This window comes from Labrus mixtus, chromosome 5 (genome assembly GCF_963584025.1).
Source record: "Labrus mixtus chromosome 5, fLabMix1.1, whole genome shotgun sequence".
Lineage (NCBI taxonomy): Eukaryota > Metazoa > Chordata > Actinopteri > Labriformes > Labridae > Labrus > Labrus mixtus.
In genome coordinates this window covers 3,864,068-3,884,934 of record NC_083616.1, presented here as the reverse complement: position 1 = coordinate 3,884,934, position 20,867 = coordinate 3,864,068, and the positions used below count along the sequence as shown (strand labels likewise).

Below are 20,867 nucleotides of genomic sequence, written 5' to 3'. Positions count from 1 at the left end.
CTTGTTGCTAATAAGGGCTGGTAGGGGGTCCCAGGTCTCACGGAAGGATGTCAGAGATCTGTGAGAACCTTACCTTCTCTAGTTGTAAGCATCCATAAAGCGTCCTGTACCCACCTGTTTTAAGTTGGAGTGTATATTTTCAGTTGGGTAGTCAGGGAGGAACGCATGATTGTTCAAAATCGGAGCAAGTAAAGTAGACCTACATGCAGACCGTGATGTTTCCTGAATTGAAGCCAATTCTAAATTGTGTTAGTTACATCTGTGTTGTGTGAAATCAAATGTACTTTTACGGGCAGCTGTGATCAAATCGCAGAGTTCAGGGAGCAGTATGAAGATGATATTTACTCCACCCTATCAAAGGCTTTCTCCACGTCAAGCACCACCACGATTTCAGGAGTGTTAGACACAGACAGGTAAGAGAATGATGTTCAACAGTCTTCTGGTATTAAATAAATAAATTTAAATAAATATTTTAAATATGTTTTATCATCCGGTAAGATATCTAAGATCATCTGACCAAAACCTTCTGTCCATGCTAAGATCCAGGACAAAGTGTTATTATGGGGATCAGGCTTTTTCTCTTAGCTTTTTACCATAGCTCTCTACATTTTGTGTCACATCATTGTTACCTGTTCTTTCATTTTGATTGTTGGTGTTCTTGTCTGTTACTATCTTGTGCTTTGTTTTCTTTTCTATTTGTGATGTTTGGATCAGCTGTGTTGTGTGTAAAGTGATGTATAAATAATGTTGAGTTGAGTTTGGTTGGTTGAATTTAAAAGTGAAGTCATTCAGAAAGAAGAAGAAGTTTGTGTTTGGATAAATCACTCAGAGTAAACTTCATTTAATTTAGCCTCCAAAGAACTGCAACAATACTTATGTGTTAAATGTGATGTGGTCAGATACGATTATCTGCCCTTCTGAGCTGCTGAAGGAGAATTAGACTAAACATTTGTGTGAATGCTTGAACAATATTTGAATTGAAACCCATTGAGCTTTGTGTTTATAAAGGAGGTCATCAAAGACATAAGAGTCCAATCCTCTCTCAGATATGAAACTCTATTTTTTTAAAGTGTTCACATCTGATGATCGTCACTCGCTCAGCTGGTCTGACTCATCTTCAGTGTGTGTGTGTGTGTGGGTGTGTCCAAACATGCACACTCTGATAGTCATCACAAACACTTTTCTCCTGGAGTGTTTTCAACTCTTCATGTAGAGTCTGGGTGTCGGTCTCATTCTGTATTTCATCACGTAAATTATTTTTAAAAGCCTGATTTCATACCAGAAGTACGTCAAGGGTTGTTCTAACTGTTGTAGATCTAATTTCCTGTCTGCAGGTGAAGTTAATGTAGTCTCAGTCTCTCTCTCTTTTTAGATGACTAATGTTATTTTTTTAATTGTGCTGCTAAACTACAACTCTGAGCTGTAATGTGTGCGGTCAGGAACACTTCTTATATCAGCCCATCACAATGTCCACCCATAAAGGCTTTAAAGTGAAATAAAGTCATCAGCCCTAAACAAACATTCCTGCAGATATGAACCCACTTATAAGAGCAGGTTTTTATTTTTGCACACGTGTTAAGGATAGTTCTAAATCTGGACCCAAACGCATGACTCAGACAAGTAGGCAGAGTTAAACAGGTATTTAATGAACAACGTGACTTAAATGTGCAAAGGGGGGGGCGGGCTGCCTCTCCCTATACGCTGAATACGTGCTTGCGTGTGGCCTCATAATTAATGAGGGGCCTCTATTGGGAGAATTGCGTTTTTTTTTTATCCTTATACGCGCAGACAGCTCAGCAGAGCATGTCAGTAATATGTCAGCTGGAGGAGAGAGAGGAGACCTATGCTGTCCGTCCTGTCATTTGACACTGCAAGCACGCATCACTGACATGACCAGTCAACTTCTGACCAATCAGAGGCGAGAAGTGAATTCATGAGAGCAACCCATCCGGGTACTTTCCCCAAACGAGGCAGGCCCCGCCCCTTTCTGGGTGAAATCATTCCATCTGAATGAATGGCGGTTAATGGAAAAGTCGGGGTCTTTACCGATTTAAAGTCTTAAAATATGAAAACCGTACTTTAAAACGACAAGTATGACCCTAAATCCGATGACCAGTGGTGTAAACATTTAAAATATGACATTTGTGAACAGAGATCAGCGTCATAACATTATAAAATAAACACAATTAAAGGTGTACATGAGTGTCTGTTCAGTCTCTCTCCGTCAAACTGGTCAAACGAGCACATCCTGTCATCAGAGGAAACTGACATTAAACACCTGATGAGGAATTATTAACCGTTTTACCCAAGAGGGATCTTCACTTTTAAATAATATTTATTTGTAATAGTTTCTAACAGTGTTCATAGTAGTAATGGAGAGGTTATAGACGTTTATTTTAGAGAAAAGGGGACATAAACTCTGAGTTATCAGCTGATTTAGAAAAGAATAACACATGTAAAGTTCACCTGGATGATATTAAAACATTTTATATTCATACGTGAGTGTAAATAATGATGAGTGGGGCGAGACGAGGAGGTGAGGTGTTATATCGAGCTAGTGAACTTTTTATTTTGACATTAGATTTGGTTTAGTGTTCCTTAGTTATGAGACATTTCAATCGCACGGCAACCAGTGTTTTCTAATCTACCTCCAATACATTCTCAGAGCTTGTTTTCACCCAAACGGGGGCGTGGTCACTCTGGAGAGCCGGAAGTGACGTTCGACTGCTCTTATGAATAGATGGTGAATCGAGTCAGGAGGAAAAAAAATAATTAAAACACAAAGAAACTAAGCCTTAAGCTACTTGAAGGTGGGTGTAAAGTTGTTGAATAAGATTCCACACAGCGGAATATGATTTCAAGGTTCTTTAGTTAGCTTTCAGGTAGCATCACATTCACCTGTAACAGCTTGTTATTCTTCTTCATTTTCCAACACATCTCTCAACATGAACCCAGAGGGCCCCCTTGTGGGCCAAACAGGACATTACCAAACTACAACATCACATGCATAATACATAAACATTACAGCCCTCTTTTCTTTACTTTTTTTTTCTTTAACAAAACATATTAACCAGTTAAACTCAAATCTTTCTTTTTCAATATAACTTTCAGTCTGTTCACATTATTCAAAGTCAGCAAGGTATGACGGCGGTCCTCTGTTTATCCTGACTGGGTATCTACGAACAGGTGACTGTGACCCTGTGGGGTCAGGAGCTAAAGGCTCTAAGATTTGTTCCAGATGGACTTCAGCCATGACATCTTGTCCACCATCTCTGACTTTTAACCCACATGACTGAGGGTTGTGATTTTCAACCACTGATATAGTCTTAAAGTGGGATGAGTTTCTGGTAAAGACATGATTGTTGTGTTTGGCTGTCACCATGGAACCTTTGACAGCAATGACCTTGTATGGGCAGGGATTGTAAGCAGGGCATAGCTTTCCTTCCTTCTTTTGACGACATAGGACCATGTCACCCACTTTCAGAGCCAAAGGAGCAATATGGCGCATCCTTTCAGCATTGTGTTTCATCCAGGTCTTTGCAACAGCATCTGCATGCCGTAGCTTTGCATCAGTGTGAGATTGGAAAGGCAAAGGAGATCCAGGCAGCTTGATCCTGAGGGGCCTACCAAACAGCACATCAGCAGGAGCCATTCCAGTCGAGCAGTGAGGCGTGGCACGGTAGTTGCGGAGGAATGCATACAGAGTCTGTTTCCATGGACGACCTTCAACATGGGCAGCACGAATGGCCTTTTCAAGTGTACGCATGAAACGTTCGGCCTCTGCATTGGCCTGAGGCCACAGTGGAGTAATCTTCCCATGTCTAAAACCCAAATATGTAGCAAAGTCTGCATATTCTGAACTCTGGAAGGGTGGGCCATTGTCTGTTTTGACTTCAAGTGGAATACCCAATGTAGAGAATATTTTGTCAAGTTTAGGAATCGTAGCTCTGGCTGACGTGGACTGTAGAATCTCGACCTCTGGATACCTGGAGTGTTCATCAATGACCACCAAAAGGTAATCACCAGAGGGGAACGGACCACAGAAATCCATCCCAACTTTTTCCCATGGTGATGAAGGTAGCTCAGACATGCGAAGAGGTTCTTGTGCGTGATTGGGAACAACAGCCTGACATGGGATGCAGCCAGCTAAAATTGGTTTCCACTTGTCTGTCAATGTCAGGAAACCAGACTTTCTCTCTGATCAACTTCTTGGTTTTGACCAACCCCTGGTGGCCTTCATGAGCAATTGATATTGCCCTGACTTGTAAAGACTGAGGGATGACAATCCTTGTGCCCCGAAGCAGAGTGTCATCAGTAGCGGTAACCGTCAGTTCATCCTTGATTTTCTTGAATGACATTAATGTAGCAACATTAACCCCATCAGCTAAATCCTGCTTTTCAGACAGTGACTCCCACAAGCCGTCTTTGATCAGTTGAATGACCTTGCATAGCGTAGGGTCAGCTTTGGTTGCATCCTGTATTTCAGCCAGTGTCATTGCCTTCGGGACAGCATTTGCAGTAACAAAATTTACATATTCTTTCGCTTGTCTTTCATTGTTTGAAGCATCTTGAGAGGTATGTGATACTTGTGCAGGGTGGCGTGACATGTAATCCACTGGGTTGTCCTTCCCAGATTTGTAATGGACTATGTAGTTGTACGGCTGCAGACGTAGACTCCATCGTTCGATACAAGCAGGTGGTTTGGATATGGGGTTGTTGAAAAGGTTTATGATCACTGACAAGGGTAAAGGGTGCTCCATAAAGGTATATGTGGAAATGTTCACAGCCCCACACAATGGCAAGAGCTTCGCGTTCTGTTTGTGAATATTTTTGTTCAATAGGGGACAGCACTCTACTTGCATAGCTTATCACTCTAGCTGGTTCACTGGGGCCATTTTTTTGTGCCAATACAGCTCCAAGACCTACTGGACTTGCATCAACAACTAGTTCAGTTAGTTTGTGTGGGTCAAAGTAGGTCAGCACAGCTGACAGCATCGCTTGTCAGACTCTGTTTCATGTCATTGAGAGATTTCTGGTGCTCTTCTGCCCAACGAGCAGACTTTTTCGTAAGTTCCCTCAAAGGTTGAGTTATGGTGGCAAAATCCTTGATGAAACGGGCACTGTAATTTGCCATGCCAAGAAGACTGCGGACCTCACTAGCATTGGTTGGGGCAGCAGTGTCATGAAGCGCCTAAACCTTCTTGGGATCAGGAGAGAATCCCCCCTCTGAGAATGTGTACCCAAAGAAGTCCAGAGTAGTTTGTGCGTATGAGCACTTGGCCTTGTTGAGAGTCAGATTCTTCTCCTTCAATCTCTGAAATGTTGCTCTAAGAGCTTGATCATGGGCAACCCTTGTTCTGCCAAACACCAAAATATCATCACTTAGGTTGATAACTCCTGGGATGCCATCTAGGGCTTGTTGAATGGCATTTTGGAACACCTCTGCAGCTGAAGAAACTCCAAAACTCAGCCTTTTGTAACGTCTGAGTCCTACATGAGTGGAGAATGTTGTGATATATCGCAAGGATGGCTCCAGTTCTAGTTGATGATAGCCACATTTTAAATCTAGTTTCGAGAAGAACCTGGCTCCATTAGGTGATTGTATCACATCATTTACTGTAGGTGTGAGATGTCTTTCTCGTTCAATAGCTTGATTTGGTATCCTCATGTCCACACAAATACGCACTGCCTCTGGGTCTTTTGCCTTTGGAACCGGAACTATTGGAGAAACGCATGGAGTAGGACCATCCACCTTCTTGATGATGTCAAGGTCCTCTAGACATTGCAATTCACCCTCAATTTGCTTTCTTACATGAAACAGCACTCTTCTATGAGGTTGTGTGACTGGATGAACATCTTTCCTTATATGCAACTTGACCTGAAAGTCGTTCATTTTGCCCACCCCGTGAAAAAGGTCAGCATACTCATTGAGGAGGTCATCCACTGCAGTCACCTCTGTTTGGATTGGGGTTGTTATGGGCTGCACTGGCCATTGTGGTGATGTAAGATAAGATAAGATAATCCTTTATTTATCCCACAATGGGGAAATTGACATTGTTACAGCAGCAAAGAGCAAAGATTGCAGACAAAAAGTGAACACAGTACAATTTAAATAAAAAAAAAAATTAAGAATGTACAAAAAATAGATACTAAAAAATTGATTTAAAAAATAAAAATGTAATATTCAGTGTAACACAGACATGCACACAGTGCACATAAAGTGTAACATGTTATTGCACAAAGTGGATTGGTAAACATAATATAACATTAATATAACATTATTATTGCACAATGTCAGAGTGAATTGTCCAGTTGTGTGTGTGTTTTGTGATCTACTGGGAGCAGGCTTGGTTAAACAGTCTGACTGCAGCAGTATGGAAGGACCTGCGGTATCTCTCCTTGTGACACCGCGGGTGGCGAAGCCTGCTGCTGAAGGAGCTGCCCAGAGCTGTTACAGTTCCATGCAGGGGGTGGGAAACGTTCTCCATCAGGGATAGCTTTGCCATCATCCTTCTGTCTCCCACCACCTCAACAGGGTCCAGGGGGCAGCCCAGGACAGAGCTGGCCTTCTTCACCAGTTTGTTCAGTCTGTTCCTGTCTGCAGCCGTAGTGCTGCTGCTCCAGCAGACCACTCCGTACAGGATGGCTGATGCCACCACAGAGTCATAAAAAGTCCTCAGGAGTGCTCCCTGCACACTGAAGGACCTGAGTCTCCTCAGCAGATGTGTTATCAGTCCAGTCCAGCTTATTGTTCAGGTGAACACCCACTCTTTCAACATCGAAAGAGAGATCAAAATCACAGGTTGCTGCTAATTGCTGCAGCCTTGTGTGATAAGAGTCAAGAGTTTCGCCTGCTAGTTGTTTAGCTTGTCTGTCTCATATGCTATGTTAATTTTTGGAGAGAAGTACTCACTAAATTTGTCTTTTGCGCGTTTGTAATCCTTTGCTTCCCTCGTGTCAGTGAGTGTATCAAATATGTCTTGTACACCTTCTCCTGAATAGTGTAGAAGCATTGCACGTTTCCTTGTATCATCCTTTATATCCAGCGCAATTATGAAGTTCTCAAAACGCTGTAGCCACTTCTTCCATCGGACAGATGAGTTCTGATCTTCAGTGATATCGAAGGCAGGGAATGACGGCAATGAAGCAGCCATGTTTGTGGGGGAAAACAAAGTGTTTAATCCTCGTCGCCAGTGTAAAGTTGCTGAATAAGATTCCACACAGTGGAGTATGATTTCAAGGTTCTTTAGTTAGCTTTCAGGTAGCATCACATTCACCTGTAACAGCTCTCATAGCCTCGTTATTCTTCTTCATTTTCCAACACATCTCTCAACATGAACCCAGAGGGCCCCATTGTGGGCCAGACAGAACATTACCAAACTACAACATCACATGCATAAAACATAAACATTACAGTGGGTATGTTGAATACAAAGCTTTGTCAGCTTAAAAACCTCACCTGCACAAGAGGAAAAACACTGTCTAGTGTTTGTGCTGACAAATGTTTTAAAGCCTAATTAATTTAAGTTTTTGGCTAATTTTGGGAGCTACATTGTTGCCATCTACTGGGGTGTTTAGTACGTAACCGTCACAGCTCATGAGGTTTATTTTGCAGAGAAATGTACATAAAAAAACATGAATTAGCATGTTTTCTATTTGTGCATATAAAGATAGGAAAACAGACATGATAGATAGGTGGATATTGTAGTTTTCATTATTATTAGAGATGTTTTGTTTTTTAATCTTTTTTTCTTATGATTATGTTCATTGTGTTTAATAAAGACCAGAATAATAAACATTAAAGTTATCGTATTATTTTATATAAATGACAGTAATTATTATTACTTCATTGTTATTAGTAGTAAAAGTATTAGCATTAAATCCATTTTACTCTTTTTGAAGATAGTATTTTCATAATTTTCTTTATGTAGTTTAACATTGACACCAAACACACATAAAGTCTGCTTTAAGATGGTTTCACTGTCTGGATTTCTTCTCATAACAGGGTCAATGCTAAAATGTGTGGAGGAGATGCAGATGAGTCATCAGCAGGCCCAGAGGCAGCAACCAGCACTTTACCAGGGCCCTCAACCAGCAGGTTTAGTATAGACACATCACACAGCAGTTGTACAGACACAGCATCCTGCACATTACCAGCATTGTCCAAGTTACAATTTGTTCTTACAAATAAAGGTTGTTAAGTTAAAAAGACATTTTGTAACGGACTTGTTATTTAGGTGCTCCAATAACTTTGTGTGTTGGCCCGTGGGGGGCCTCCTTAACACATTTGGCTTAGGGCCTCACCCTGGCCAGGGGCAGTCCTGGGAGGGCTAGTGCAGTGTCCCAGGATCCAACGTGGCAGGTGAGTAGACGAGTGACTGTGGCAGTGTTCTGTGAATCCCAGTTTCTCGTCCAAAAGGTGCACAGGAGAGCAAACGGCAGGCAAGCAGTGAAGAGAGCACGGGAGCACAATGCAAGTAAGGCCATCTGTGGCAAGGCAGAGAAGAAAAAAGGGGGTTAGCTACACAAGCTAAAACAACAAGGAACAGAAATCACAGAGGAGCCAAGATAGTATGATACCGCACAAGCTAATGAAACAATCTGGTGTCTAGTAGAGGGCAGAGAGAAGTCTTTATGGAGTGAGTCCTGATCATGAAGGGAAAGCCACGCCCACCACACTCAGACAGAACAACAGACAGGGGAGAGAAACATGAGGATCAGACAGACAGGGAATGACAAACTACACACAAATGGAGAAGGGACGGCTAACATGATGTGAATCATGACACATGGCTCCAGCTGGTGACCATTCACTACTCACTCTGAGACAGCAGGTGGTGGTATGCACGGGTAAAAAAACCCGACATGAAAATGAATACGGTATGTTTTTATTTGACCTAAGTTAAAAACAAGTTTTGTTATTTAAGAGGATGTTATTTCATGTTTTTATGAGGAGGCATTATAATGAATAGAATTAAGAGTTCATTCTCCCTCAGGAGACAAATAAAAGTGCACACAGTAAATCCAAATCAAGGTGAACAAATAGGCTGGAAAATGTCTGCATGTCAGATATCAGCAAGAAGCTGCTTCTAACTTTCAATTTGTGTTTTTGTTGATTGTGAAAGGTTTTGTATGTGCAGTTTGTACTTTACCTGAAAGAAAGACCTCTGCAAACACATAACTAATGCTTGATGTTTGTTTTCATAGACGCTGCTGAACTAAGGATTCTGGACTCCGTTCATGTTCTTCACTCGTAGGAGGGATACCTTTAAGTTTTGGTTTCCAGCCTGCTTCCTCTCAAACTGTAGACAACAGGTAAGTGTCTAAACCAGGGGTGTCCAAACTACGGCCCACGGCCCAACTGGGGCCCGCGGTCCAGTTTTTATTGGCCCGCAGCAAATTCTGAAAATATAATTGAATATGGCCCGTACAAGAAGCTAGAGCTCAACTCTGTTGCACTTCTCAGTTTCAACACTAGATGGAGCCAGCCCCGGAAACGGTGCTTCTCCACTAAACAAAATTAAGCAAAGAAAATTTATACCGCGAGTCACCAGAAATGGCAGCACCAAAGAAGCGCAAAATAGTTAGTGAGTGTAGGAGATTTCAAACACGGTGGGAAAATGAATATTTCTTCAAAGAAGTCAACGGAAAGTGTGTCTGTTTGATTTGCAAGGAAGATGTTGCTGTGATGAAAGAGTATAATGTCCGTCGGCACTATGAGACCAAACATCAGAGCTACACATTGTACGCTGGTGCCGAACGAACACAGAAAGTCAAGCAAATGGCAGCTAGCCTGCAAGCTCAACAACAGCTTTTTTTTCGTGCAAACAAAATACAGGAAAACGCCACAACAGCAAGCTATGAAGTGGTTAAACTTATTGCCCAGCACGGCAAACCGTTCTCAGACGGCGATTTCATAAAGCAGTGCCTCATCAAAGTCACAGAAATAATGTGCCCGGAAAAAGTGCAGGATTTCAAAAACGTGAGCTTGTCCAGAAATACAGTGGTGCGGAGAATCGAGGACTTGTCAGCCAACTTGAAACTTCAGCTGAAAGACAAAGCTTGTGCTTTTGATTTTTACTCGATAGCATGCGATGAGAGCACAGATGCCACAGACACCGCGCAGCTATTCATTTTTTTGCGGGGAGTGGATAATAATTTTTGCTGTACGGAGGAGCTGCTTGATATGATGAGCCTAAAAGGCACAACGACGGGTAAAGACATTTTTGAAGCTGTGTCGGAGGCCGTTGAAAAGATGGGGCTTAAATGGGACAAGCTCTGTGGAGTAACAACGGATGGAGCTCCGGCCATGACCGGCGAGCGCAAAGGAATGGCATCGATGGTGTGCGCCAAGGTAAAAGAGAGCGGAGGTGAGGCTGTAAGCATGCACTGTATAATCCACCAAGAAGCACTGTGTGCCAAGATTGTCCAGCTGGGCGATGTGATGAACACTGTTGTGAAAACTGTCAACATAATTCGCGCTAGAGGACTGTACCACAGAGAATTTCAAGCTTTCCTATCTGACGTGGATGCAGAATACGGGGATGTACTCTACCACTCTGATGTGCGCTGGCTCAGCCGCGGCTCTGTGCTGCAGCGGTTTTACTGAGATCAGAAATCGACCAGTTTTTGAAAGAAAAGGGCCGACCTCTTCATGAACTGAGTGACCCTCTATGGCTGTCAGACCTGGCTTTTTTAGTTGATCTTACTCATCATCTGAATACACTGAACAAGAACCTACAAGGCAAAGAACAGCTGGTGTCTCACCTGTATGCGCACATGAAAGCCTTCTGTGTAAAGCTCCGCCTGTTTGAGACACAACTACGAAGCTTTAATGCTGCACACTTCCCTGCGCTGTCTGAAATCAAGTCTGCTATTCCAAAGGCCGACCTTTCTGCTAAAAAGGAGAAATATGTGTCTGTGATTACATCTCTCCTGACAGAATTCAACCAGCGTTTCCACGATTTTTTTATGACTATCCACGACTATCATTGAAAAAAAAATCAAGCTGTTCTCGACCCCCTTTCTGGTGGATGCAAAAGAAGTGGAAGAGAGTCTGCAGTTAGAACTGATTGAAATGCAATGTGATGATTCTCTGAAGAGTCAACATCAGCTTCTCTCCCTCCCTGACTTCTATCAGAGTTTGGATAATGCCAAGTTTCCTCTGATGAGACGCCACGCAAAAAGAATAATGAGCCTGTTCGGCTCAACATACATATGTGAACAAACATTTTCTCTGTTAAATCATAACAAAAGCAGACTGAGAACCAGAATGACTGATAGCCATCTCTGTGAAGTCCTTTGTGTCTCAACCACCAAACTTACTCAAGACATGTCAGTCATCCTTCAATCCAAAGGACAGCATCACTGCTCCCACTGAGTGCAATGTTCTTCAGATTATAAGTGAGTTAGAAATACACACAGTATTCATGTGTTAATATGTCACCTCGAGTGTGTGGCCCGGCCCCAAATTAATTTTTTTGTATTTGGCCCTCACTAAAAAAACTTTGGACACCCCTGGTCTAAACCCTCGAGCTAAGTCATACAGAGTCATCACTGTCTATGATATCTGTTACTGTTGAGCAACAGGGTCTATATCAGTCCATCTGACCCTCATCAACAAGCAGTCAGAGAGAAACCTTTTCATGTATTCTTCAGGCCATACCTGCAGAGGTCAAAGGTCATAAAGCTGCCTGCAGATCACCCAGACTTCAACCTCTGAATCAAAGCAGCTAGGTCAGCAGGAGAACTACCTCCATACAATCCTATGATTCAGTGGTGATCTTATTTTTCTTACTGATTCTCCATTTAAAGCCTAAAAGCAGGATTAAATAAATCCTGAAATGTGTTTATCTGTATACAAAACTTAAAATGCAGACATTAATGGAAAGTGCTTTTCCATCATTTTCATAACAAACAACAGAGTAAGCATATGTTGTAGTTGAATATGTTGAAATGTGAGCTGAGATCAGATTCTGGTTCCTGTTTTGTAATATGTTGTGTTTTGTCTCTGTTGAGCAGCAGGTGGCAGTGTAGAGTCACTGAGGCTCATTTCAACATATCAATAGTTGAACAGGGTGATATCTTCTTTTCACTCATTAGACCTCTTGTAATCTTACCATATGTGATAGAAAATAGTTTTATTCTAGCAGGGAATTATTTTCAGTCACTTCATAAGTCATTACTATCAGAGGCTTGGTAGAATAAGAGATGTCTCTGATTGGTTCATTGTAACTCTGTAAAAATAAAGATTTGTTATTATTATCACTTTAAACTGAAGGTTTGTTTAAATGTTGTGAGAACTTTATATTTTGTGTTGATGTCATCTCAACACATGTGAAGTAATGATGAATATATAGTTGAGATAATGTTCAATAATATGACTATAAAGCAGTGGTTAATGCTGCTGCTTCTCTAACAGAAGGCCCCTGGTTGGCGTCCCATTTCCACCATGACTCAAAAAAGAAAAAGTTGTTTTGTTCTGAATGAACACAAATAAGTCAATTAATCCTCTTAAATGACCCTGACTCAAATTTTAACCATGATCTCATTGATTTCATACTTCAGAGTACATTTTTAATCAATTTAAGTTAAAAAAACAAACTTTATTCTGCAAAAATAAATCATTCTATACATTTAATTTGAGATGTTTCTAAATAAAATGTACAAAGTGGTGAAAACACAATATCTACATGAAAGAAAAGGCCTGGTGCTTTCTCTCTTAAGACCCTTTAATTAGAACAAAAACAATCAGTACTCATTATAAACACATTTGAAGTGAAGAAAAGTTGAAATGTTCATGCAGAGAAAACGTCAGTTCAGCTGAACAAAAATCCTCATGAGCAGTAAAGCCTCTGTGACTAAACAGAAACAGTTAAAGAGAGTTATTTAAAGAGACTCAAACATTTACAGAACAAGTGAGATGTCAAAGTACCGCCCATAAAGTTTGATTGACAGGTGAACAATGTAACCACAATCAGCTCTCAGCAACAAACATGAATAATGATCAAGTTGAAGGATTAAAGTTTAACCCACTGTTCCTTTAAATGACTTCTGTCTATTTCAGTTTACACAACTCAGCACTAGACCCAGAATCAGTCCAAAGTCCAGCATGTAGAGGCTGAGTGAATGTGGTCTGGACTCTGTGGAGGAGAGTCATGGTTTCAGAGATGCTGTAGAAGGACAGAATACCTGCTCTGTGATCCAGGTACACTCCTACTCTGGAGGACTGAGGACCTGAGACAGGAGTGTTGACATTGTTGTAATAAAATATATAACTGTTGTTGTAACAATCTAAGGCCCAGGATCTCTCATTGTATCCAAATCCACTTTCACTTCCAATTCCTGCTCTGCTGATATTCTTGTATGCGACTGCTACACAAACGCTCACTCTCCACTCCACCTCCCAGTAACACCGTCCAGTCAGACTCTCTGGACTCAGGACCTGACACCGATCAGTGAATCTGTCTGGGTGACTAGAATAAGACTGTTGTTGACCTGTGTTGGTTACTTTTCTGTTCCCATCAGATAATAACAGCTCTGTGTTTGCTGTGTTTGGATCCAGTGTGATGTCACATGAATATTGTAAGAAGTCAGCTCTGGTCTTGGGCTCTGGCTCTGACAGTAAAACATCCACTTCAGTCACTCTCTGTGAGATGTTTGTCCATTTCTCTCTCAGGACGTCCTCTAGTTTATCTCTGACTTCTGACACAGCTGCTGTCACATCCTCAAAGTACCTCAGAGGACGGATATTGATGCTGGATGAGTGTGTAGATTCACAGAGTGGTGACAGTGAGGGGTAGTCGTGTAGAAACTGGTTGTGGTCCTGTGTGTGTGAGAGCTTCTCCAGTTCAGCGTCTCTCCTCTTCAGCTCAGTGATCTCCTGCTCCAGCTTCTCCTGAAGCTCTCTGACTCGACTCACTTCAGTTTGCTGCTGGGATCTGACTTGCTGCTTCACATCAGAGCGTCTTTTCTCCATGAGACGGATCATCTCTGTGAAGATCTTCTCATTGCCCTCCACTGCTTCATCAGCGGAGCCATTGATATCCTCCACCTCCTGTTGAAGCAGCTTCACATCTTTTTCTCTGTCCTGGATTCTCTGCTGGATGTTTTGTCGACTCACCTCCAGCTCTCTATGCTTCTCGATCCTTGCTGCTACAGCTGGGACTGTGTCGTGGCCTTTATGTTCATCCACAGAGCAGAGATAACAGACAGACTGCTGATCAGTACGACAGAAACTCTTCATCACCTCATCATGACGAGAGCAGACGTTCTCCTGGAGCTTCTTGGAGGGCTCCACCAGCTTGTGTTTTTCAAATGTAGGTGATTTGTAATGAGGCTGCAGGTGTTTCTCACAGAAAGAAGCCAGACATTGCAGACAGGACTTTTGAGCTTTCAGTTTTCTCTTGATGCAGACATCACAGGCCACATCTTCAGGTCCAGCATAGCAGTGATCAGCAGGAGCAGCTATGAGTCCAGTCTTCTTCAGCTCCTCCACTAAAACTGCTAACGTGGTGTTTTTCACCAGGACAGGCCTCACTGGGAAGGTCTGCCAACACTGAGGGCAGCTGTAGATTTTCTTCTCCTCCTCTTTATCCCAGTGGGTTTTAATACAGTTCATACAGTAGCTGTGTCCACAGGGAACAGTCACCGGATCCTTCAGTAGATCCAGACAGATCGAACAAGAGAAGGTTTCCCGGTCCAGCTGAACTCCTTTCTGCGCCATTTCTCCTCTCAGTGACAACAACTGTCTGAGTTTCACTTCCTACTACATTCACCACTGATCTACAAATCATATGTTAGTGCTGTGAATGTCAACTCGTGTTGGTCACACCCATATGCAAACTGTAGATCTAAAGGAGAGGGAACCAGGAAACCAGGCAGGAGAGGGAGGGGTTATCAAGCTCTGGTTTATTCCAGGAAGAGGAGCAGGACTGTTAATGTTTAACTCTGTTTCCTCATTCCTATGAAGCCTCGGTTAAATCCTGCTCCACATCTGAAACATTTGAAACGTTAAGTTGTTAAATACTTCTTGACTCTTCAGGTCTTCAGTGATGACTTCATATTTAGAAAAAAAACTGAGTGTGCACACATCCTCACTAAAAAGCCTGATTTCATACCAGAAGTACATCAAGGGTTGTTCTAACTGTTGTAGATCTAATTTCCTGTCTGCAGGTGAAGTTAATGTAGTCTCAGTCCCTCTCTCTCTCTTTTTAGATGACTAATGTTATTTTTTTAAATTGTGCTGCTAAACTACAACTTTGAGCTGTAATGTGTGCGGTCAGGAACACTTCTTATATCAGCCCATCACAATGTCCACCCATAAAGACTTTAAAGTGAAATAAAGTCATCAGCCCTGAACAAACATTCCTGCAGATATGAACCCACTTATAAGAGCAGGTTTTTATTTTTGCACACGTGTTAAGGATAGTTCTAAATCTGGACCCAAACGCACGACTCAGACAAGTAGGCAGAGTTAAACAGGTATTTAATGAACAATGTGACTCAAATGTGCAAAGGGGGGGGGGGGGGGGGGGGGGCGGGCTGCCTCTCCCCATAAGCTGAATACGTGCTTGCGTGTGGCCTCATAATTAATGAGGGGCCTCTATTGGGAGAATTGCGTTTTTTTTTTTATCCTTATACGCGCAGACAGCTCAGCAGCGCACGTCAGTAATATGTCAGCTGGAGGAGAGAGAGGAGACCTATGCTGTCCGTCCTGTCATTTGACACTACAAGCACGCATCACTGACATGACCAGTCAACTTCTGACCAATCAGAGGCGAGAAGTGAATTCATGAGAGCAACCCATCCGGGTACTTTCCCCAAACGAGGCAGGCCCCGCCCCTTTCTGGGTGAAATCATTCCATCTGAATGAATGGCGGTTAATGGAAAAGTCGGGTCTTTACTGATTTGAAGTCTTAAAATATGAAAACCGTACTTTAAATGAGCCTAAATCTGATGACCAGTGATGTAAACATTTAAAATATAACATTTGTGAACAGAGATCGGCGTCATAACATTATAAAATAAACACAATTAAAGGTGTACATGAGTGTCTGTTCAGTCTCTCTCCGTCAAACTGGTCAAACGAGCACATCCTGTCATCAGAGGAAACTGACATTAAACACCTGATGAGGAATTATTAACCGTTTTACCCAAGAGGGATCTTCACTTTTAAATAATATTTATTTGTAATAGTTTCTAACAGTGTTCATAGTAGTAATGGAGAGGTTATAGACGTTTATTTTAGAGAAAAGGGGACATAAACTCTGAGTTATCAGCTGATTTAGAAAAGAATAACACATGTAAAGTCACCTGGATGATATTAAAACATTTTATATTCATACGTGAGTGTAAATAATGATGAGTGGGGCGAGACGAGGAGGTGAGGTGTTATATCGAGCTAGTGAACTTTTTATTTTGACATTAGATTTGGTTTAGTGTTCCTTAGTTATGAGACATTTCAATCGCTTAAAAACCTCACCTGCACAAGAGGAAAAACACTGTCTAGTGTTTGTGCTGACAAATGTTTTAAAGCCTAATTAATTTAAGTTTTTGGTTAATTTTGGGAGCTACATTGTTGCCATCTACTGGCGTGTTTAGTGTGTAACCGTCACAGCTCATGAGGTTTATTTTTCAGAGAAATGTACATAAAAAAACATGAATTAGCATGTTTTCTATTTGTGCATATAAAGATAGGAAAACAGACATGATAGATAGATATTGTAGTTTTCATTATCATTAGAGGTGTTTTGTTTTTTAATCTTTTTTAATAAAGACCAGAATAATAAACATTAAAGTTATAGTACTATTTTATATAAAAGATAGTAATTATTATGACTTCATTGTTATTAGTAGTAAAAGTATTAGCATTAAATCCATTTTACTCTTTTTGAAGATCGTATTTTCATAGTTTCCTTTAGTTTAACATTGACACCAAACACACATAAAGTCTGCTTTAAGATGGTTTCACTGTCTGGATTTCTTCTCATAACGGGGTCAATGCTAAAATGTGTGGAGGAGATGCAGATGAGTCATCAGCAGGCCCAGAGGCAGCAACCAGCACTTTACCAGGGCCCTCAACCAGCAGGTTTAGTATAGACACATCACACAGCAGTTGTACAGACACAGCATCCTGCACATTACCAGCATTGTCCAAGTTACAAATAAAGGTTGTTAAGTTAAAAAGACATTTTGTAATGGACTTGTTATTTAGGTGCTCCAATAACTTTGTGTGTTGGCCCGTGGGGGGCCTCCTTATTTTGCTTAGGGCCTCACCCTGGCCTGGATTGAACCAGGAAATAGTGGGTCAGAGTGGAGCTGGCTGTGTTTGAGAGCAGACAGGAGAGGGAGGGGTTATCAAGCTCTGGTTTATTCCAGGAAGAGGAGCAGCACTGTACATTTTCAGTTTTGTTTCCTCATTCCTATGAAGCCTCGGTTAAATCCTGCTCCACATCTGAAACATTTGAAGCGTTAAGTTGTTAAATACTTCTTGACTCTTCAGGTCTTTAGTGATGACTTCATAGTTAGAAAAAAAAACTGAGTGTGCACACATCCAAGCAAAATGCATACAGGTGCAGGACAAAAGAATGATGAGCTGTAGAAAACAGAGAGAGGTTTGCTCACTGTTCAGCTCCCAGTGAGATCTTTTGCTAAAAGATCATCTCTCACTATTTGAGTGGACCTACTGGCTAGCAAACTGTCACAAAGATGGTCCTTTGGGAATATTAATTAAGGGCACAAGGCATAGGTAACGCTTGTAGGAACCCCACCTCACTCTCTCTTTAACCCCCTTTGTCTCTATTTCAGTAATGTATTGTCATAAAGACAATACCAAACCACATTCTAGACCAGGGGTGTCCAAACTACGGCCCGCGGGCCAACTGGGGCCCGCGGTCCAGTTTTTATTGGCCCGCAGCAAATTCTGAAAATATAATTGAATATGGCCCGTACAAGAAGCTAGAGCTCAACTCTGTTGCACTTCTAAGTTTCAACACTAGATGGAGCCAGCCCCAGAAACGGTGCTTCTCCACTAAACAAAATTAAGCAAAGAAAATTTATACCGCGAGTCACCAGAAATGGCAGCACCAAAGAAGCGCAAAATAGTTAGTGAGTGTAGGAGATTTCAAACACGGTGGGAAAATGAATATTTCTTCAAAGAAGTCAATGGAAAGTGTGTCTGTTTGATTTGCAAGGAAGATGTTGCTGTGATGAAAGAGTATAATGTCCGTCGGCACTATGAGACCAAACATCAGAGCTACACATTGTACGCTGGTGCCGAACGAACACAGAAAGTCAAGCAAATGGCAGCTAGCCTGCAAGCTCAACAACAGCTTTTTTTTCGTGCAAACAAAATACAGGAAAACGCCACAACAGCAAGCTATGAAGTGGTTAAACTTATTGCCCAGCACGGCAAACCGTTCTCAGACGGCGATTTCATAAAGCAGTGCCTCATCAAAGTCACAGAAATAATGTGCCCGGAAAAAGTGCAGGATTTCAAAAACGTGAGCTTGTCCAGAAATACAGTGGTGCGGAGAATCGAGGACTTGTCAGCCAACTTGAAACTTCAGCTGAAAGACAAAGCTTGTGCTTTTGATTTTTACTCGATAGCATGCGATGAGAGCACAGATGCCACAGACACCGCGCAGCTATTAATTTTTTTGCGGGGAGTGGATAATAATTTTTGCTGTACGGAGGAGCTGCTTGATATGATGAGCCTAAAAGGCACAACGACGGGTAAAGACATTTTTGAAGCTGTGTCGGAGGCCGTTGAAAAGATGGGGCTTAAATGGGACAAGCTCTGTGGAGTAACAACGGATGGAGCTCCGGCCATGACCGGCGAGCGCAAAGGAATGGCATCGATGGTGTGCGCCAAGGTAAAAGAGAGCGGAGGTGAGGCTGTTAGGATGCACTGTATAATCCACCAAGAAGCACTGTGTGCCAAGATTGTCCAGCTGGGCGATGTGATGAACACTGTTGTGAAAACTGTCAACATAATTCGCGCTAGAGGACTGTACCACAGAGAATTTCAAGCTTTCCTATCTGACGTGGATGCGGAATACGGGGATGTACTCTACCACTCTGATGTGCGCTGGCTCAGCCGCGGCTCTGTGCTGTAGCGGTTTTACTGAGATCAGAAATCGACCAGTTTTTGAAAGAAAAGGGCCGACCTCTTCATGAACTGAGTGACCCTCCGTGGCTGTCAGACCTGGCTTTTTTAGTTGATCTTACTCATCATCTGAATACACTGAACAAGAACCTACAAGGCAAAGAACAGCTGGTGCCTCACCTGTATGCGCACATGAAAGCCTTCTGTGTAAAGCTCCGCCTGTTTGAGACACAACTACGAAGCTTTAATGCTGCACACTTCCCTGCGCTGTCTGAAATCAAGTCTGCTATTCCAAAGGCCGACCTTTCTGCTAAAAAGGAGAAATATGTGTCTGTGATTACATCTCTCCTGACAGAATTCAACCAGCGTTTCCAAGATTTTTCTATCATTGAAAAAGAAATCAAGCTGTTCTCGACCCCCTTTCTGGTGGATGCAAAAGAAGTGGAAGAGAGTCTGCAGTTAGAACTGATTGAAATGCAATGTGATGATTCTCTGAAGAGTCAACATCAGCTTCTCTCCCTCCCTGACTTCTATCAGAGTTTGGATAATGCCAAGTTTCCTCTGATGAGACGCCACGCAAAAAGAATGATGAGCTTGTTCGGCTCAACATACATATGTGAACAAACATTTTCTCTGTTAAATCATAACAAAAGCAGACTGAGAACCAGAATGACTGATAGCCATCTCTGTGAAGTCCTTCGTGTCTCAACCACCAAACTTACTCAAGACATGTCAGCCATCCTTCAATCCAAAGGACAGCATCACTGCTCCCACTGAGTGCAATGTTCTTCAGATTATAAGTGAGTTAGAAATACACACAGTATTCATGTGTTAATATGTCACCTCTAGTGTGTGGCCCGGCCCCAAATTAATTTTTTTGTATTTGGCCCTCACTAAAAAAACTTTGGACACCCCTGTTCTAGACATACAACAACAGAATGGCTCTGTAGAAAAAGAGTCAAGGTTATAAAGTGGCCCTCTGGCTGTCCCAACTTGTCACCCATAGAACATTTTTTTGGAGTATATGAAGCGTGAAATAAGAAAAAGGAGACCCTCAACTGTTGAACAGCTGAAATCCTACGTTAAGAAAGAATCATAAACAATACACTTTCAAAGTTACAAAAATGAGTCATGATCAGTCAACTTCTGACCAATCAGAGACGCTGCCCCGACAAGTGCTGCAGTGTGAGAAGACAAGAGATGGCACGAAGCAACTTCCAGTTGAGCGAGGACGCTTATGAGCGAGGAAGCGTATGTCGGCGCTTCTAAGTCGACAAAAATCATGTTTCTTTTGAGCTAACAGATCGACTTTGCTGCTGCTTTCAGTTTGTGTAAACTGACAGCTACTCACCATCTCTGACGATCAGCTGTAAGCGCTAGCCGCTGATCAGTTGTTAGCTGCTAGCCGCCGATCAGTTGTTAGCTTCTCGCACAACTTTCAGGATATCCTCAGCTATCTGTGATCACTGGACCCTCGCCTGCCTTATCTGTGGACCGTCCTTCTTCGTCGGCCACGTCGGCTCCCTACCTGGCTTGGACCCATCGCCCTGCGGCCCACCAGCAGTTGGCTACCGCTGGCTACCCTACTCCGGCTCGGCTGCTGGCGGCAAAGAGGCCTGCCTGACAACCCAACGGCCGGGTTCCCCCGTCTGCCACAAAATTGGTCCTTTCCTGATCCTGTTTGGACTCTCATTCCTGCAGTCTTCCCTGACCCCGGCTGGCGCCCGGTAGCTTGCGGCTTTCAGCCTGCACCTAGCCG

General features: G+C 42.4%; 1 protein-coding gene and 2 long non-coding RNA genes across 3 annotated transcripts in view; 1 reads left to right on the top strand and 2 right to left on the bottom strand.

The window, feature by feature from the left end:
- Positions 1-20,867, top strand: part of LOC132973773 (uncharacterized) — a 390,261-nt gene that overhangs the window by 308,440 nt on the left and 60,954 nt on the right. The gene's annotated exons all lie outside the window — the stretch shown is intronic.
- Positions 7,961-8,755, bottom strand: LOC132974953 (uncharacterized). Its single transcript, XR_009673167.1, has 2 exons — positions 8,305-8,755; positions 7,961-8,143 (listed from the first exon to the last, which is right to left on the bottom strand). It is a non-coding gene; the product is annotated as an uncharacterized LOC132974953 (long non-coding RNA).
- On the bottom strand, positions 12,519-14,798 carry LOC132973757 (tripartite motif-containing protein 16-like). The gene has a single exon (XM_061037346.1). It carries the CDS (start codon positions 14,723-14,725, stop codon positions 13,058-13,060), a length of 1,668 nt encoding a protein of 555 aa, XP_060893329.1. The 5' UTR covers positions 14,726-14,798; the 3' UTR covers positions 12,519-13,057.